The 20,435-nt window shown below is 45.7% G+C and overlaps 1 protein-coding gene across 1 annotated transcript in view; it reads left to right on the top strand.

The window, feature by feature from the left end:
- The window catches only part of setd2 (SET domain containing 2, histone lysine methyltransferase), a 232,785-nt gene that overhangs the window by 14,878 nt on the left and 197,472 nt on the right, over positions 1–20,435 (top strand). The window contains exon 2 of the mRNA XM_070887830.1: positions 1,162–1,278. Within this exon, the coding sequence (XP_070743931.1) occupies positions 1,162–1,278 (117 nt within the window). The remainder of the gene's footprint in view (positions 1–1,161; positions 1,279–20,435) is intronic.

Here is a 20,435-nt window from a genome sequence, read left to right as displayed (position 1 = left end):
GAGAGATCCTATAGTTGCTTCATTGTCGCATCCGATTGATTCTTGAATGTTGCTGGAATTTTTGCCGCCTCCATTATGAGCGAATCTATTCCAAGCATTGACCACTCTGTGAAGAAGAACTTCCTGACAGCAGTCCTCAAATTTATCTTTTACGAGTTCGAGCGTCAGCCTTTGTGTGGCAATTTTGCTGGTTCCCATTTGTTTACGCACACGACATGAGCTCCGAGGCAAGTAAGGGTTGGGTTCACAATGGTCAAACCGGTTTAACTGAATGGAACTCGTTACAGAAGATTTCCTCGGCTGGATAGCAGCACAGCTCACTATTAGTAAACAGTGTATTGGTTGGGAGCCTGGCGTGCAAGGGAACTGGAATAACATCAGTAGAGATAGCCAGTGACACAGGGTGCTTGGGAGGGAGGGTGAGGGGTTACTGAGTGACAATGTGATGGAATAAACCCGCATCATTTTATTTTTTAATGCCCCATGTACCCGGCAGCAGTGTCCAGAAGATTAACAGTTAAATTCTTGGAGACTCTAGGACAATCCAATAGTGGTTAAGTTACTGGACTAATAATGCAGAGGCCTGGACTAATGATCCGGAGATATGAGTTCAAGTCCCACGATGGCAGCTGGGGAATTTAAATTCAGTTAATTAAATAATCTGGAATTTAAAAAAAAAAAGCTAGTATCCATAATGGTGACCATGAAACTGTCGTAAAATTATTGTAAAAACCCATCTGGTTCACTAATGTTCTTTAGGGAAGGAAATCTGCCGTCCTTAGCCAGTCTGGCCTATATGTGACTCCAGACCCACAGCAATGGGTGAACTCTTAACTGCCCTCTGAAATGGCGGATCACCACCACCTTCTCAAGGACAATTAGGAATAGGCAATAAATGCTGGCCTTGCAGTGACACCCACATTCCGTGAATTAATTAAACAAAAAATCCTGGAGGGTTGGCAAACCCTTTCTTTAGATCTAGGTACAGAGATGAAGGCTGGTATGACATGAAATACTTGTGGATTGTGTCAACAAGGTGATGTCTCGCACAAGGCTTTACCTGGGAGCATAATCAATAATGCAGATAGTGACTTCCACTGTAATATTCACTTTATTGTCTGATTTAAATTTTAAAAATAACTTTTCTTTCCTTCTTCCTAGGGCGCATGCCTCTCCTCACCCTCCATCACCCACGAGGGAAGGTTGGACGGAACTGCAGATGTCACCTGGACCATCAACGCCTCTCCAAGTTCAGTCCACAGGAGATGTCCTTGTGGGGTGAGACAGACAACTCTCTCGCTTTGGGAGTCCAATCGGATGTTCCAAGTTTAAGGAATCTAGTGCTACATTGGAAGAAGGGTAGCATGCGGGAGAGAGAGAGAGTGCTTGTGTATATGTTTCTGCCGTTGGATATCATTAGTTGTCTGTATTTTTACTTACAAAATCGGGGTATAGTTCTCAAGTCTTGGGGGATACCGGCATCAACCTAGCCAACTTCAGCAAAAGCCTTGCAATTATTGCAGCCTAGGCAAATGTCGGTTGGGGTTGACGAGATGGAGAAATAACACCAGCCCCTTGGATGTCTTTTGATAATGGCTATATAGTGATTTGTTACGGTATTCGAACATTTTATATATTAATTAATCTGTCCATTTCTGGTCAACTTTTTTCCATTTATAAATTCTTATAGCCACAGTTATTATAAAAATTACCCATGTAACTATATCCTCCTGCTGGTGGAGGCAGTGCAGCAGCTCCATGGAGGGAGGGTATAATTCTAGCGTGACCTGTTTACATAGCCCATTTGCATTATAAATGTGGACATAGGTATTTGTAATGGAAATACAAAAAGTAAGGACAGAATGTATGGAGACTGAATTCCATTTGCATAGCCTTAACCTAATTGTCTTCCGCCCCTAACTCTATCATGCCTGAAGACAGGACTTAGTCTTGACACCTGTGTGCATTGCCATGGGAGGTTGACTACTTTCTTGCTAAAAGATCTTGAGGTGCATATGTTTCCTGTCCAAACACCTTACTACCTCTTGTCATGAATTTTGGTGACACCTTTGTGTCAACACTTACTATTGTAACTTGCCATGTAAACATTGCACATCAATTTTTCTATGTCAATAATCACAAAGCAGTTGTAGGATCTCGCCACTATGTTGCTGTTTGGAGTGAGTTTCTGAAGTCTGTCTCCCAACTTTATTGGCATCTTGTTTATTTTTAAAGAACAACTTGACCTGACCATGTGCAATTTAGTAAACTTAAAAATTACTCTTAATTTTTAATATATTTAATTATAGGCTAACATTTTTGGAGTTAATTTGTCTTGCGATGTTGATCTCTATCAGATGGTTAGTTGACACAAAACATCTCCCTTTGTGCTATGAATTAGTTCTGTGGTTTTCCCGCGCGTCCTCCAGTGGTGAATTAAAAAAAAATAATTTTGTGGGATATGGTCGTCGCTAGCAAGAACCAAGCTGAATATAGAAAGTGCAGAGGAGATCTAAAAAAGGCAATATGAGGGGCAAAGAGAGAGTATGAGAATAGATTAGCAGCGAACATAAAAGGGAAGTCAAAACTCTTTTATAAATACATAAAAAGAAAACAGGTAATCAAAGGAAGGGTGAGGCTGATTAGCGACCAGACCGAGAGCATGGCTGAGGTACTTACATCTGTCTTCACTAAAGAGGATGTTGCCAATGTAGGTGTGAAGAAGGAAGCAGTAGCAGTATTGGATAGGATAAAAATAAAGAGGAGGTACTTAACTGGTTGGCAGTCATCAAAGTAGAAAAGCCACCCAGTCCTGACGGGATGCATCCCAGGTTCCTGAGGGAAGTAAGGGTGGAAATTGCAGAGGCTCTGGACAATTTATTCAATCCTCTATGAATATGGGGATGGTGCCAGAGGACAGGGGGACTGCAAATATTACACCCTTTTTTTTTAAAAGAGAGAGAGATAAACCCAGCATGCAGGCCAGTCAGCCGAATGTCAGTGGTGAGGAAACTTTTAGAGACAATAATCCAAGACAAAATTAATTGGCATTTGGAGAACTATGGGCCAATAAATGAAAGTCAGCACAGATTTGTTAAATGCAAATCTTGTTTGACTAATTAGATGACATACTGGAGAGGATTGATGAGGGTAGTGTGGTTGATGTGTATATGAACTTTCAAAAGGCGTTTAGGAAAGTACCACATAATAGACTTGCAAAGCCGATGGGATTAAAGGAACAATGGCAGCATGGATACAACATTGAGGAAAGGACAATAAGCAGAGAATAGTGTTTTAACTGTTGCTTTTCAGACTGGAGGGAGGTATATAATGGTGTTCCCTCAGGCTCAGTATTGGGACCTGCTGTTTTTGATCTACATTAATGACCTGGACTTGCGTGTACAGGGCATAATTTCAAAGTTTGCAGATGAAACGAAACTCGGAGATGTAGTAAACACTGTGGGAGATAGTAACAGAAATCAGAAGGACAGAGACAGACTGGTGAAATAGGCAGATGAAATTTAACAGAGAAGTGTGAGGTGATACATATTGGTAAAAAGAATGAACTAAATGGTACAATTTTAGAGGGAGAACAGGAACAGAAAGACCTGGGGGTGTACATACACACATCTTTGAAGGTGGCAGGACAAGTTGAGAAGGCTGTTAAAAAAACATATGGGATCCTTGGCTTTATTAATAGAGGCATAGAGTATAAAAACAAGGAAGTTATGATAAACCTTTATGAAACACTGGTTAGGCCTCAGCTGACGTATTGGGCTCAATTTTCCCCAATTATCTGCACTGTTTTTTGGCGTGCACCATTTTTTTTTGAGTAAATTAAAATCTCCCAAGTTTCCTCAAAGTTTCTGTGCAGCGTAATTCACTTAGCTACGATTTTTTTAGGCTTTGATTTTTTTTTTACCTCATTGGGGCGTAACCTGCCACCCGCGCCAATTCTGGCTATTTCTGCAAATTTGGCCAACTACGATTTTTCTTAAGGCAGCGTATGTGTCCTTTCTGGAAAAATCTCCTGGGCAGTTAACAAACTCAGCGCAGGTAAGCGAATCAGCACAGAAGATCCAGTTCCATGGCCGGGACAGCAGCGGGAGAGGGGGAAAGAGAGTGGGTAATTCTAACCTCTTTTATTTACGTGTTGTGTCGTACAACTCCATTACTGTAACAATCTCCTTTTTGTCTTTAATCTCTAATGAATCGAATTCACTTTAACCTGGGGCTTTTGGTCTGATCTGTCCACCCTTTCGGCCTGGGCTAGAAGTGGCACCTTAAATAGCTGCAAGGTGCTTGTGCAGGTTGCTGTGATCTGGCCAGAATGTGTTGTATTTTGCACTTTCCAGCCTCTGCCCACAGTGTGTCCCTCGTCACCCTGGCAACCGATCTTTTTAGTGCACATCTTGGGCTCCACCCACAGAGTTTAAGGACAATGTGCGTCGGGCCACATTCACAAATTAAACAGGGAAACTTTCAACTTTTTTTTTTAGTGTAGTCGGGCCCCCAAAAAAGCGGGCGTAACTCTTCAAATACGCCAAAAAACGGCATTGTGGAAAATTGAGACCATTGTGTTTAATTCTGGGCACCACATTTTATTAAGGATGTCAAGGCCTTGGCGAGGGTACAGAAGAGATTTACAAAAATGGTACCAGGAATGAAGGACTGCAGTTATGTGGAGAGACTGGAGAAACTGAGATTGTTCACCTTAGGGCAGGGAAGGTTAAGAGGAGATTTAATAGAGGTGTTCAAAATCATGAATGCTTTTGATAGAGTAAATAAGGAGAAACAGTTTCCAGTGGCAGAAGGGTCAGTAACCAGAGGACACAGATTTAAGGTGATTGGCAAAAGAACCAGAGGGGAGATGAGGAAAAAACATTTTACCCAGTGAGTTGTGATCTGGAATGTACTGCTTGAAAGGATGGTGGAAGAAGATTCAATAGTAACATTCAAAATGGAAAAAATACTTTGAGAAAATAAATTATAGAGCTATGAGGAAAGAACAGGGGATTGGGATTAATTGGTTTTAAAGGCACGATCGATGGGCCAAGGCCAAAGGATGGTAGTGAGCCTTTGTCTTGAACTGCTTCAGTCTGTATGGTGAAAGGCTCCCACAATGCTGTTGGGTAGAGAGTACCAGAATTTTGACTCGGCAACAATGAAGTAATGGTGATATATGTGCAAGTTAAGATGGTGTGTGACTTGGAGAGATGCAGTCATGAGTTTGAATGCAACAGTGGCAACTTGATTTCAATATATCTGTAATTTGGGCTAGCAGCAGATAAAATGAGCATGAAAGTTGCAGATTGATGTAAAATTCTAACTGGTTGATTAATATCCTTCGGGATCTGGTCCTGTATGTGACTCCAGTGGTTGGGCTCCAGAGCTTCGCCCTGATCCATTGGTTGTGGAATTGCCTAGCCCTGTCTATACCGTACTGTTTTTGGTGCTTATAGCATGCATATAGCCTTGTGTTGTAGCTTAATTATATTCATTCCACATGCCTGGTGCTGCTCAGGGCACAGCCTACATTGAACCAGAGTTAATCTCCAGGCTTGATGGTGATCCAAGTAGTGAGGGATGTGCCAGGCCATGAGGATACAGATTGTGGTGCTATATCCTTCAGCTGCTGCTCAAGGCTCTCAGCATCTCGTGGATGTCCAGATTTGGGCTGCTAGATTTGTTTATCTGCCCACTTGGCACGGCAGGAGTGACCACAATACAAGATGGAGGTGCTTGTGTCACACTACACGATGGGGGATGACCTCACGGTGATGGTGTCACACTACACGATGGGGGATGTCCTCACAGTGATGTTGTTGCACTGCATGATGGGGGATGTCCTCACGGTGATGGTGTTGCACTACACGATAGGGGATGACCTCACGGTGATGGTGTCGCACTACACGATAGGGGATGACCTCACGGTGATGGTGTCGCACTACACGATAGGGGATGACCTCACGGTGATGGTGTTGCACTACACGATAGGGGATGACCTCACGGTGATGGTGTCACACTACACGATAGGGGATGACCTCACGGTGATAGTGTTGCACTACACGATAGGGGATGACCTCACGGTGATGGTGTCACACTACACGATGGGGGATGTCCTCACGGTGATGGTGTTGCACTGCATGATGGGGGATGTCCTCACGGTGATGGTTTCACACTACACGATGGGGGATGTCCTCACGGTGATGGTGTTGCACTGCATGATGGGGGATGACCTCACGGTGATGGTGTTGCACTGCATGATGGGGGATGACCTCACGGTGATGGTGTCACACTACACGATGGGGGATGTCCTCACGGTGATGGTTTCACACTACTCGATGATGGTGATGGGAATTCAAGGACGCCTTGTTCAATTATTCTGCCATCGACATATATACTTCCCACCTTACCTAGCCGTGTCTCTGCGATTGTTGGATCACACCAGCTGGACGTTAATCTAGTCAGTGGATGTAAATGGTGCACGAATGTAAAAATGCTTTAAGTGAGGTGATGCAGGATGTATAGACCAGGCTAGTTTGCATTCATGCAGCCTATAATGTTCCAGTTAGAAACTCTCTTATCATTAGTAGCTGATGCTGTGTGAAATGGATGTGTTTTCTGTGTGCCAGGCTTCAAAAATTCACAGACTTACAGTGTGATTGAGCTTCTGCTGGAGCTGCGATAAGATTGGAATCTGGTTCCTGTCAGTCATCTCGACTTTCTACCCACCCCACCACACGATGCCCAACCGCTGCATGAGCTAACTTGTAATGTGATATCAGACCAGGCCGTTCGTGTGCTTGGTCAAAGTACAAGGATTGGAGCAGTATTTCTGCCCCTCTGTCTCTACTGCTGCCTGTCTGTCTGGCTCTCTTGCCTGCTGTCTGTGCGTATGTCTCTTTCTTTCTGTCTGTGTGTGTGTCTCTTCTGTCATCTGCCTGTCCATCTTTCTCTCGCTCGTGTTCTGTGTCTCTGGAAATCACTCTCTCTCTCTCTCTCTCTCTCTCTCTCTCTCTCTCTCTCTCTCTCTCTCTCTCTCTCTCACTCTCTCTTTATCTGACTTCCAAAACTTGTTAAGTTGGCCACCTCCATCATCTTGTATTTTGCCTATTTTTTTATTTTATTAATTCACAAGATGTGACTGTTGCTGTAAAGGCGAGCATTTATTGTCCATCCCTAATTGCCCTTGAGAAGGTGATAGTGAGCTGTCTTTTTAAACCGCTGCAGTCCATGTGGGGCAAGGTCTTCCCACAATGCTGTTAGGGAGGGAGTTCTAAGATTTTGACCCAGCGACAATAAAGGAACAGCAATATATTTCCAAGTCAGGATGGTGTGTAACTTGGAGGGGAATTTGCAGGTGGAGGTGTTCCCATGCGCCTGGTACCTTGTCCTTCAAGGTGATGGACATTGCGGGTTTGGGATGTGCTGTTGAAGAAGTCTTGGCAAGTTGCTGCAGTGCATCTTGTAGATGGTACACACTGGTATGCTGGTGTTGGGCTTCTTGAGTGCTGTTGGAGCTACACTCATCCAGGCAGAGTATTCCATCACACTCCTGGCATGCACCTTGTAGATGGTGGAAAGGCGTTGGGGAGTCAGGAATGAGACACTCGTCACAGAATACCCAGACTCCTACCTGCTCTTGTTGCCACAGTATTTATGTGGCTGGTCCAGTTAAGTTTCTGGTCAATGGTGACCTCCCTCCAGGATATTGATAGTGGGGGATTCGGCGATGGTAATATTGTTGAATCTTAAGGGATGGTGGTTAGACTCTTGCTTGTTGGAGATAGTCATTGCCTGGCAGTTGTGTGGCGCAAATGTTAATTGCCACTTATCAGCCCAAGCCTGAATATTGTCCAGGTCTTGTTGCTGCGGGCACGGATTGCTTCATTATCTGAGGAGTTGCAAATGGAACTGAACACTGCAATCATGAGTAAACATCCCCACTTCTTGACCTCATGGTGGAGGGAAGGTGATTGATGGGGCAGCTGAAGATGGTCGGACACTGTCCTAGCAACTCCTGCAGCAATGTCTAGTGAGTACAGAAATAGGAGGATAGAAGGGATGGTGCAGGAGGGAGGGCTTTAAATTCCTGAGGCATTCAGACCGTTTCTGGGAGAGATGGGACCTATACAGGCCGAACGGGTTGCACCTCAACAGCCGGGACCAATATCCTTGCAGGAGGGGTTGCCAGTGCAGTTGGGAAGGTTTAAACTAGTTTGGCAGGGGGTGGGAACCTGAGAGCATTGTCAGAAGGGAGAGAAGCCAAGCTGGAAATGCAAGGCAGAAAGTTAGTAAGCAAGTTTGGAAGACAGAGGAAACAAAGACAAGAAAATAGACAAGGCAGTTTGGCAATGCTAAGTGGTATATACTTTAATGCGAGGAGTCTCGGAAATAAGGTAGATGAGCCAAGGGCACAGATCGACACATGGGATTATGATATATTATACAATTACTGAGACATGGCTGAAGGAATGGCAGCTCAACATTTTTGGTTACAGGGCTTTCAGGCGAGATCGAGAGGGGTTAAAAAAGGAGGGGAGGAACGGTATTGATTAATGAAACAATTACAGCTGAGGGGGGATGTGATATTTGAAGGATCATCAAATGAGGCCATATGGGTTGAACCAAAGAACAAAAATGGGGCAATCACACTGCTGGGAGTGTCCTATAGACCCCCAAACAGTCCAAGGGAGATAGAAGAGCAAATTTGTAGGTAAATTTCTGACCAGTGCAAAAACAATTGGGCAGTAATAGTGGGGGATTTCAATTACCCTAATAACTGGGGTACTATCAGTGTAAAAGGTACAGCGGGCACAGAATTCCTAAATTCCATTCTGGACAATTTTTTTAGCCAATATATAGCAAGCCCAACAAGAGTGGGGGGGCAGTTCTAGATTTAGTGTTGGGGAATGAAGCTGGGTAAGTGGAAGGAACAGCAGTGGGAGAGCATTTTTGTGGTAGTAATCATAATTTAGTTAGTTTTAACATAATTATGGATAAGGACAAAGAAATAAAGGGAGTAAGGGTTCTAAATTGGGGGAAGGCCAATTTTATTAGGCTGAGAAGTGATTTAGCGAAAGTGGACTGGAAACAGTTACTTAAAGGTAAATCAGTGCCGGAGCAGTGGGAGGTATTCAAGAGGGAGGTACATGGAATTCAGGGTAAACATGTACCCACAAAGAAAAAGGGTAGAACTGCCAAATTGCATACAGGGTAAGATAAGGCAAAAAAGGGAAGCCTATAATCAGATAATGTGAGCTCAATACTGCAGAAAGCCGAGAAGAGTATAGAAAGTGTAGGGGTGAAATTAAGAAGGAAATTAGGAAAGCAAAAGAGGGCATGAAAAAATACTGGCAAGTAGAATCAAAGAAAACCCAAAAATGTTTTACAATTACATAAAGATCAAGAGGATAACAAAGGAAAGAGCAGGGCCTATTAGGGACCAATATGGTGACCTATGTGTGGAGGCGAAGGATGTGGGTAAGGTACGTAATGAATACTTTGCAGCTGTTTACACAAAAGAGGAGGACGATGCCGACGTTCAAGTTCAAGAGGAAGAGAGTGAAATATTGGATGGGATAAACATCGTAAGAGAGGATGTTTTAAGGGGTTTGGCATCCTTGAAAGTAGAGGGTCCAAGACGACCAGATGAAATATATCCGAGACTATTAAAAGAAGCAAGGGAGGAAATTGCGGAGGCTCTGACCATCATTTTTCAATCCTCCCTGTCTACAGGAGTGGTGCCAGAGGATTGGAGAACTGCTAACGTCGTGACATTGTTCAAAAAAGGAGGAAGGGATAAACCAAGTAATTACAGGCCAGTTAGTTTAACCTTGGTGGTGGGCAAATTGCTGGAATCAATTCTGCGGGACAGCATAAACCTTCATTTAGAAAGACACAGATTAATCAAGGACAGTCAGCATGGACGTTAAGGGAAGGTCGTGCCTGACTAACTTGATTGAGTTCTTTGAGGAGGTAACAAGGAGGGTCGATGAGAACAGTGCTTTTGATGTCGTCTACATGGATTTTAGCAAGGCTTTTGACAAGGTCTCACATGGCAGGCTGATCAAAAAAGTAAAAGCTCATGGGATCCAAGGGAGAGTGGCAAATTGGATCCAAAATTGGTTTAGTGGCAGGAAGGTAATGGTTAAGGGGAGTTTTTGTGACTGGAAGGCTGTTTCCAGTGGGGTTCCAAAGGGTTCAGTACTCAGTCCTTGACTCTTTGTAGTATATGTATTAATGATTTAGACTTAAGTGTAGGGGGCATGATAAAGACATTTGCAGATGATACAAAAATTGGCCGTGTGGTTGACAGTGAGGAGGAAAGCTGTAGACAGCAGGAAGATATCGATGGACTGGTCAGTTGGGCAGAAAAGTGGCAAATGGAATTCAATCCGGAAAAGTGTGAGGTAATGCATTTGGGGAGGGGCAATAAGGCAAGGAAATATACAGTAAATGGGAGGATACTGAGCGGTGTAGAGGAACAGAGGGACCTTGGAATATATGTCCACAGAGCCTTAAAGGTAGCAGGACAGGTCGATAAGGAAGTTAAAAAGGCATACAGAATGCTTTCCTTTATTAGTCAAGGCATGGAATACAAGAGCAAGGATGTTATGCTTGAACTGTATAAAACACTGGTTAGGCTGCAGCTTGAGTACTGCGTGCAGTTCTGGTCACCACATTACAGGAAAGATGATTATACTAAAAAAGGTGCAGAGGAGATTTATGAGGATGTTGCCAGGACTGGGAATCTTCAGCTATGAGGAACGATTGGATAGGCTGGGGTTGTTTTCCTTGGAACAGAAGAGGCTGAGGGGAGATTTAAATTGAGGTGTTTAAAATTCTGAGGGTCCGGGACCTATTTCCCTTAGCAGAGGGGTCAATAACCAGGGGGCATAGATTTAAAGTAATTGGTAGAAGGTTTAGAGGGGAGATGAGGATACATTTCTCCACTTAGGGGGTGGTGGGGGTCTGGAACTCACTGCCTGAAACGGTGATGGAGGCAGAAACCCTCATCACATTTAAAAATTACTTGGATGTGCACTTAAAGAGCTGTAATCTGCAGGACTATGGACCTCGTGCTGGAGGGTGGGATTAGGCTGGGTAGCTCCTCTTCGATTGGCATGGACATGATGGGCCGAATGGCCTCCTTCTGTGTCGGAATTTTTCTATGATTCCATATCCCGGGGCTGAGGTGATTGGCCTCCAACAACCACAGCCATCTTCCTTTGTGCTAGGTGTGACTCCAGCCAGTGGAGAGTTTTCCCCCTGATTCCCATTGATTTTAATTTTGCTAGGGTTCCTTGATGTCACACTCAGTCAAATACTGCCTTAATCTCAAGGGCAGTCACTCTCCCCTCAGCTCATCTCTGGAATTCAGCTCTTTTGTCCATGTTTGGACCAAGGCTATAATGAGGTCTGCAACCGAGTGGTCCAAATTGAGCATCGGTGAGCAGGTTATTGGTGAGTGATTGATACTTGATGCCACTGTTGACGACACCTTCCATCACTTTGCTGATGATTGAGAGTAGGCTCATGGGGCAGTATTTGGCCGGATTGGATTTGTCCTGCTTTTTGTGGACAGGACATACCTGGGCAATTTTCCACATTGTCGGGTAGATGCCAATGTTGTAGCTGCACTGGAACAGCTCCCAGAACTAGCCGTGCCTCTAGCCAAGCTTGGCTAATATTTTTATTTTGCTAATTAACTGGAGGTGGTAAAGGCAATTCGGCGTTTAAAAACTCCAAAGGCCAAGGACAACACTTGTATTTTGTGTATATTGCATCAACTGTCCCGTATTGGTTCTGTACTGTGATCCGTTTCCCGATTTTTCAAGTTTCCCCTGTTAATGCTGCTGTGTGTGGCTGTGTGGCTGTGTGTGTGTGTGTGTGTGTGTGTAGCTGTGTGTGTGTGGCTGTGTGTTACAGGACAGGTAGGATGGTAAAGGGAGGGAATTTCAGAGCTTAAGGCCTAGACGGCTGAAGGCACGGCCACCAATGGTGGGTTGAAGGAAATTGGGGATGTCAGAGGCAAGAATTCTCGGAGGGTTATAGGGCTAGAGGAGGTTATAGATATAGGAAGGGTGAGGCCATGGAGGGTTTAGAACAGAAAAAAAGAAAAAACTCCTATTGGATGTCTGGATCTACAGTGAAGATTGTTCGGATGACGAATGAAGAAACCCACAAAGAAAATGGGTCTCCACTTGCTCTCGGAATGAGTCAGCCCAGCTAATTTATACCTGGAAGTGCCATGTGATGTATAAAATGCCTGGCCACCATCATCGATTGCAGATAATCTTAAATATTCCAGTGCAGTTCGGAGAGAGTGCTGCACAATCAGAGGTGCAGTATTTCAGATGAGACATTAAACTGAGGTCCTGTCTCAGTTGGACGTAAAAAATACCATGGCATTATTTCACAGAGGGCACTATAGAAATTCAAGTTCGTTCTCTACTTTCTAACTGTTCCTTCAGGTGGGAGTCCAGCGATGGAGCGTTGCTGATCCCTACGTATCCTATGACTCTTGTGATTGCTTTATAAGCACCAATTGGTGCATTTACCCTGAAGCCTGTTGCAGGAGTCAAGATGTATAGTTTCCGTCTGTCACTTTGTCACCTCGAGCTCCCATCCACACAATTTACTATTCCTTCTAACTTCGTGTAATCTGCACTTGGATGTATAGCTCTCTCTTTCATCATCCAAGTCATTGATGTGGATGATGAAAAGCTGAGGGCCCTGGCCAGGACAGATGGGGCCTTGGTGTAACATCTCATCGTAAATACGGTACCTCTGACAGTGTAGCACTCCCTCAGTAATGCACTGAAATGTCAGCCTGGATTATGTCTCTTGAATAGGTCCTGAACCCACAACCTAATATATTTAAACTATATAGCCAAGATGTTCTGGTACAGCTACAACACAGGCATCTACCCGACAATGTGGAAAACTGCCCAGAAATGTCCTGTCCACAAAAAGCAGGACAAATCCTATCCGGCCAATTACTGCCCCATCATTCTACTCTCAATCATCAGCAAAGTGATGGAAGGTGTCGTCGACAGTGCTATCAAGAGGCACCTACTCACCAATAATCTGCTCACCAATGCTCAGTTTGGGTTCTGCCAGGACCTTATTACAGCCGAGGTGAGAGTGACTGCCCTTGACATCAAGACAGCATTTGATCAAGTGTGGCATCAAGGAGCCGTAGTAAAACTGAAGTCAATGGGAATCAGGGGGGAAAACTCTCCACTGGCTGGAATCATACCGTGCACAAAGGAAGATGGTGGTTGTTGTTGAAGGCCAATCATCTCAACCCCAGGACATCGCTGCAGGAGTTCCTCAGGGCATACTCAGCTGCTTCATCAATGACCTTCCATAAGAACATAAGAATTAGGAGCAGGAGTAGGCCATTCGGCCCCTCAAGCCTGCTCTGCCGTTCAATGAGATCATGGCTGATCTAATTCCACTCCACTATCTTGCACTATCCCCACATCCCTTGATTCCCTTAATATTCAGAAATCTATCGATCTCTGTCTTGAATATACTCCACGACTGAGCATGGATAGAGGATTGACTAACTAACAGAAAACAGAGAGTCGGGATAAATGGGTCATTTTCCGGTTGGCAAACAGTGATTAGTGGGGTTCCGCAAGGATCGGTGCTGGGTCCTCAACTATTTACAATCTAAATGACTTGGATGAAGGGACCGAGTGTAATGTAGCCAAGTTTGCTGATGATACAAAGATGGGTGGGAAAGCAAATTGTGAGGAGGACACAAACAGATCTGTAAAGGAATATAGACAGACTAAGTGAGTGGGCAAAATTTGGCGGATGGAGTATAATGTGGGAAAATGTGAGGTTATCCATTTTGGCAGAAATAATAGAAAAGCAGATTATAATTTAAATGGAGAAAAATTGCAAAGTGCTGCAGTACTGGGGGTCCTTGTGCATGAAACACAACAGTTAGTGTGCAGGTACAGCAAGTCATCAGGAAGGCAAATGGAATGTTGGCCTTTATTGCAAGGGGGATAGAGTATAAAAGCAGAGAAGTCCTGCTACAACTGTACAGGGTATTGGTGAGGCCGCACCTGGAGTACTGCATACAGTTTTAGTCTCCATATTTAAGGAAGGATATACTTGCATTGGAGGCAGTTCAGAGAAGGTTCACTAGGTTGATTCCAGAGATGAGGGGGTTGACTAATGAGGATAGGTTGAGTAAGTTGGGCCTCTGCTCATTGGAGTTCAGAAGAATGAGAGGTGATCTTATCGAAACAGAGGTGTATGCAGAGAGGATATTTCCACTCATAAGGGAAACTAAAACTAGGGGACATAGTCTTAGAATAAGGGGCCGCCCATTTAAAACTGAGATGAGAATTTTTTTCTCAGAGGGTTATAAATCTGTGGAATTCTCTGCCCGGAGAACTGTGGAAGCTGGGTCATTGAATATATTTAAGGCGGAGATAGGCAGATTTTTGAGCGATAAGGGAGTTAAAGGGTTATGGGGAGTGGGCAGGGAAGTGGAGCTGAGCCCATGATCAGATCGGTCGTGATCTTACTGAATGATGGAGCAGGCTCGAGGGGCCAAATGGCCGCCTACTACTCCTGCTCCTGTTTCTTATGTTCCTAACCACAGCCTGTGGTGTAGAGAATTCCAAAGATTCATCACCCTCTGAGTGAAGAAATTTCTCCTCATCTCAGTCCTAAATGGCCGACCTCGTATCCTGAGAATGTGACCCTTGGTTCTAGACTCCCCAGCCAGGGGAAACATCCACCCAGCATCTACCCTGTCAAGCCTGTAAGAATTTTGTATGTTTCAATGAGATCATCTCTCATTCCCTGCATCATAAGGTCAGAAGTGGGGATGTTCGCTGATGATTGCAGTGTTCAGTTCTATTCGCAAATCATCAGATAACAAAGCAGTCCATGCCCGCATGCAGCAAGACCTAGACGACATTCAGGCTTGGGCTGATAAGTGGCAAGTAACATTCATGCCACACAAGTGCCAGGCAATGACCATCTCCAACAAGCGAGAGTCTAATCACCACCCCTTGACATTCAACGGCATTACCATTGCCAAATCCTCCAGCATCAATATCCTTAACATAAATACTGTGGCAACAAGAGCAGGTTAGAGGCTGGATATTCTGCGGCGAATGTTTCACCTCCTGACTCCCCAAAGCCTTTCCACCATCTACAAGGCACAAGTCAGGAGTGTGATGGAATACTCTCCACTTGCCTGGATGAGTGCAGCTCCAACAACACTCAAGAAGCTCGACACCATCCAGGACATCTGCTTGATTGGCACCCCATCCACCACCTTAAATATTCATTTTCTCCACCACTGTGGCTGCCATGTGTACTATCTCATCATCATCGGCAGTCCCTCGACTTGCTTCCACTCTAAAAGTGAGTTCTCAGGTGACGGTACAGTCCAATACGGGAATTACAGTCTGTCACAGGTGGGACAGACAGTGGTTGAAAGAAACGTGGGTGGGGACTGGTTTGCCGCACGCTCCTTCCGCTGTCTGCGCTTGGTTTCTGCGTGCTCTCCGCAACGAGACTCGAGGTGCTCAACGCCCTCCCGGGTGCTCTTCCTCCACTTAGGGTGGTCTCGGGCCAGGGGTTCCCAGGTGTTGGTGGGGATGTTGCATTTTATCAAGGAGGCTTTGAGGGTGTCCTTGAAACGTTTCTTCTGCTCACCTGGGGCTCGCTTGCCGTGTAGGAGTTCAGAGTAGAGCGTTTGCTTTGGGAGTCTCGTGCCGGGTATGCAGACGATGTGGCCCGCCCAACGGAGTTGGTCAAGTGTGGTCAGTGCTTCGATGCTGGGGATGTTGGCCTGAGTGAGAACACTGATGTTGGTGCGTCTGTCCTCCCAGGGGATTTGTAGGATCTTGTGGAGGTTGCACTGATACTTCTCCAGTGCTTTGAGGTGTCGACTGTATATGGTCCACGTGTCTGAGCCATATAGGAGGGCGGGTATCGCTACCGTCCTGTAGACTGTGAGCTTGGTGCCAGATTTGAGATCCTGGTCTTCAAACACTCTTTTCCTCGGGCGACCAAAGGCTGCGCTGGCATACTGGAGGCGGTGTTGAACCTCGTCATCGATGTCTGCTCTTGCTGATGGTAGGCTCCCGAGGTATTGAAAATGGTCCACGTTGTCCAAGGCCACGCCGTGGATTTTGATGACCAGGGGGTCAGTGCTGTGTGGCGGGTCAGGTTAGTGGAGGACCTTTGTCTTGGGATGCTTAGTGTAAGGCCGATGCTTTCGTACGCCTCGGTGAAGATGTTGACGATGGTTTGGAGTTGCACCTCTGTGTGCAGACGCAAGCTTTGTCTGCATACTGTAGTTCGATGACAGAGGATGGGACGACCTTGGATCTAGCCCGGAGGCGATGAAGGTGGAACAGGTTCCCCATGCTTCTATAGTTTAGTTCCACTCCAGCGGGGAGCTTGTTGAGAGTGAGATGAAACATTGTAGCAAGGAAGATTAAGCAGAGGGTTGGCGCGATGATGCAGTCCTGCTTGACCCCGGTCCGGACGTGGATTGGGTCTGTGGTGGATCCATTGGTCAGGATTACGGCTTGCATGTTGTCGTGGAGCAGGCGAAGGATGGTGACAAAACTTTGGGGGCAGCCGAAACAGAGGAGGACGCTCCATTGTCCCTCACGGTTGACAGTGTCAAAGGCCTTTGTAAGGTCAAAGGCGGCTACGTACCAGGGTTGGTGCTGTTCCCTGCATTTCTCTTGCAGTTGTTGAGCGGTGAAGATCATGTCCGTTGTACCCGTAGTGGGCGGAATCCGCACTGTGATTCTGGGAGGAGCTCTTCAGCCACAGTGAGAAGACGGTTGAGGAGGATTTCAGCAATGACTTTCTCAGTGGCCGACAGCAGGGAGATTCCTCTGTAGTTGCTGCAGTCAGATTTGTCCCCTTTTTTGAAGATAGTCACGATTACAGCAACTCTGAGATCTCCCGGCATGCTTTCCTTGCAGATAAGAGAGATGAGGTCATGCATTCAATAGTGCTTCTGTGCCATACTTTAGTGCCTCAGGGGGGAATCCCTTATGCTTTGTTCTTGAGCTGATGGATGGCCTTTTCTACCGCGTGCGGTGTTGGGGTTTTACTGAGATGGTGGCGGGTAGCATGCTGCGGGATGGAGTCGAGGACACTCGTGTCAAAGGCAGCGTCTCGATTTAAAGAGATCTTTAAAGTGCTCCTTCTAGCGGGCCTTGACTGCCTCGGTGTCCTTGATGAGTGCCTCCCAATTCTTGACCAGCAGTGGGGTGGGGCCTTGGGGCCTTGGGTGCTTGGGCCGTAGATGGACTTAACTGGTGCAGAATCCTTGTACGTCATGGCTGTTGCCCAGCTGCTGGATCTCCTGTGCTTTCTCCACGCACCATCTATTCTTTAGGCCGTGGGTTTTTTGTTCGACCTCGGCCTTCAGCTGCCTGTAGAGCTGCTTTGCTGCTCCCAAATTGGGTTGCTGCTTTAAGTTCAGAAATGCCTTGCGCTTGCAGCTTATTAGCTCCTGGATCTCCTGGCCGTTCTCATCAAATCGGTCTTAGTGTCTCCTGGTTGAGTGACCAAGCGTCTCTTTGCAGGCGCTAGTTATGGAGGCGTTGAGGGCGGACCAAGGGCTGTGGGCACTCTGCGTCATGGGGTAGTTGAGGGTTGCCAGTGAGGCGCTGGCTGTATAGGGCTTTCTTAACTGGGTCTTTGCCCTGTGTTGATTTTTCTGCGGCACTGTTTCTGTTGCCGTTGCTGCCTTGGGGCTATATTGATGTTGATGGCGGAGCGGATTAGGTGGCATTTCGTCCAGCAGTCGTCTGCTCCCGTCATGGTGCGGGTGATACACATGTCCTTGCGATGACATAGTCGAGCAGGTGCCAGTGTTTGGAGCAAGGGTGTTGCTACGATGCCTTGTACTTGTCCCTCTGACGGAACAAGGTGTTGGTGATGACAAGGTCGTGTTCTAGGCGTTTTGTCAGGAGCAGGGTACCGCTGGAGTTGGTTTTCCCTACCCCTCTCTGCCGATCACGCCTCCCCAGAGGTCTGTATCTTTACCGACTCTGGCGTTGAAGTCGTCCATAGGGACTCGGGATTGTTCGAGGCTGGAGTAGAATTCCTCTTTGGTCTCATCTGTTGCGTTGTGTGTTGGGGCGCATGCGTTGATAATTGTGGCGCACTGGTTCCGGGCTAGGGTGAGTCGGAGAGTCATGAGACATTGGCTTATCCAGCAAGGAGAATCTCTGAGGCGGCCAACCAGCTCATTCTTGATGGCAAAGCCAACTCCATGGAGGCGGCATTCTTCTAAAAGGACAAAGGGTGTTAAAAAAACAAACCTGAAGGCTTTGTGTCTTAATGCAAGGAGTATCCGCAATAAGGTGGATGAATTAACTGTGCAAATAGATGTTAACAAATATGATGTGATTGGGATTACGGAGACGTGGCTCCAGGATGATCAGGGCTGGGAACTCAACATTCAGGGGTATTCAACATTCAGGAAAGATAGAATAAAAGGAAAAGGAGGTGGGGTAGCATTGCTGGTTAAGGAGGAAATTAAGGCAATAGTTCGGAAGGACATTAGCTTGGATGATGTGGAATCTATATGGCTAGAGCTGCAGAATACCAAAGGGCAAAAAACGTTAGTGGGAGTTGTGTACAGACCTCCAAACAGTAGTAGTGATGTTGGGGAGGGCATCAAACATGAAATTAGGGGTGCGTGCAATAAAGGTGCAGCAGTTATAATGGGTGACTTTAATATGCACATAGATTGGGTTAACCAAACTGGAAGCAATACGGTGGGGGAGGATTTCCTGGAGTGCATAAGGGATGGTTTTTTAGACCAATATGTCGAGGAACCAACTAGGGGGGAGGCCATCTTAGACTGGGTGTTGTGTAATGAGAGAGGATTAATTAGCAATCTCGTTGTGCGAGACCCCTTGGGGAAGAGTGACCATAATATGGTGGAATTCTGCATTAGGATGGAGAATGAAACAGTTAATTCAGAGACCATGGTCCAGAACTTAAAGAAGGATAACTTTGAAGGTATGAGGTGTGAATTGGCTAGGATAGATTGGCGAATGATACTGAAGGGGTTGACTGTGGATGGGCAATAGTAGACATTTAGAGACCGTATGGATGAACTACAACAATTGTACATTCCTGTCTGGCGTAAAAATAAAAAAGGGAAGGTGGCTCAACCGTGGCTATCAAGGGAAATCAGGGATAGTATTAAAGCCAAGGAAGTGGCATACAAATTGGCCAGAAATAGCAGCGAACCCGGGGACTGGGAGAAATTTAGAACTCAGCAGAGGAGGACAAAGGGTTTGATTAGGGCAGGGAAAATGGAGTATGAGAAGAAGCTTGCAGGGAACATTAAGACGGATTGCAAAAGTTTCTATAGATATGTAAAGAGAAAAAGGTTAGTAAAGACAAACGTAGGTCCCCTGCAGTCAGAATCAGGGGAAGTCATAACGGGGAACAAAGAAATGGCGGACCAATTGATCAAGTACTTTGGTTCGGTATTCACTAAGGAGGACACAAACAACCTTCCGGATATAAAAGGGGTCAGAGGGTCTAGTAAGGAGGAGGAACTGAGGGAAATCCTTATTAGTCGGGAAATTGTGTTGGGGAAATTGATGGGATTGAAGGCCGATAAATCCCCAGGGCCTGATGGACTGCATCCCAGAGTACTTAAGGCGGTGGCCTTGGAAATAGCGGATGCATTGACAGTCATTTTCCAACATTCCATTGACTCTGGATCAGTTCCTATGGAGTGGAGGGTAGCCAATGTAACCCCACTTTTTAAAAAAGGAGGGAGAGAGATAACAGGGAATTATAGACCGGTCAGCCTGACATCGGTCGTGGGTAAAATGATGGAATCAATTATTAAGGATGTCATAGCAGTGCATTTGGAAAGAGGTGATATGATAGGTCCAAGTCAGCATGGATTTGTGAAAGGGAAATCATGCTTGACAAATCTTCTGGAATTTTTTGAGGAAGTTTCCAGTAGAGTGGACAAGGGAGAACCAGTTGATGTGGTATATTTGGACTTTCAGAAGGCTTTCGACAAAGTCCCACACAAGAGATTAATGTGCAAAGTTAAAGCACATGGGATTGGGGGTAGTGTGCTGACTTAGATTGAGAACTGGTTGTCAGACAGGAAGCAAAGAGTAGGAGTAAATGGGGACTTTTCAGAATGGCAGGCAGTGACTAGTGGGGTACCGCAAGGTTCTGTGCTGGGGCCCCAGCTGTTTACACTGTATATTAATGATTTAGACGAGGGGATTAAATGTAGTATCTCCAAATTTGCGGATGACACTAAGTTGGGTGACAGTGTGAGCTGCGAGGAGGATGCTATGAGGCTGCAGAACGACTTGGATAGGTTAGGTGAGTGGGCAAATGCATGGCAGATGAAGTATAATGTGGATAAA

The sequence above is a fragment of the Pristiophorus japonicus genome, chromosome 1 (assembly GCF_044704955.1).
Source record: "Pristiophorus japonicus isolate sPriJap1 chromosome 1, sPriJap1.hap1, whole genome shotgun sequence".
Classification (NCBI taxonomy): domain Eukaryota; kingdom Metazoa; phylum Chordata; class Chondrichthyes; family Pristiophoridae; genus Pristiophorus; species Pristiophorus japonicus.
Note: the sequence above shows the minus strand (reverse complement) of the source record. Positions and strands in the feature narration are given on the sequence as shown.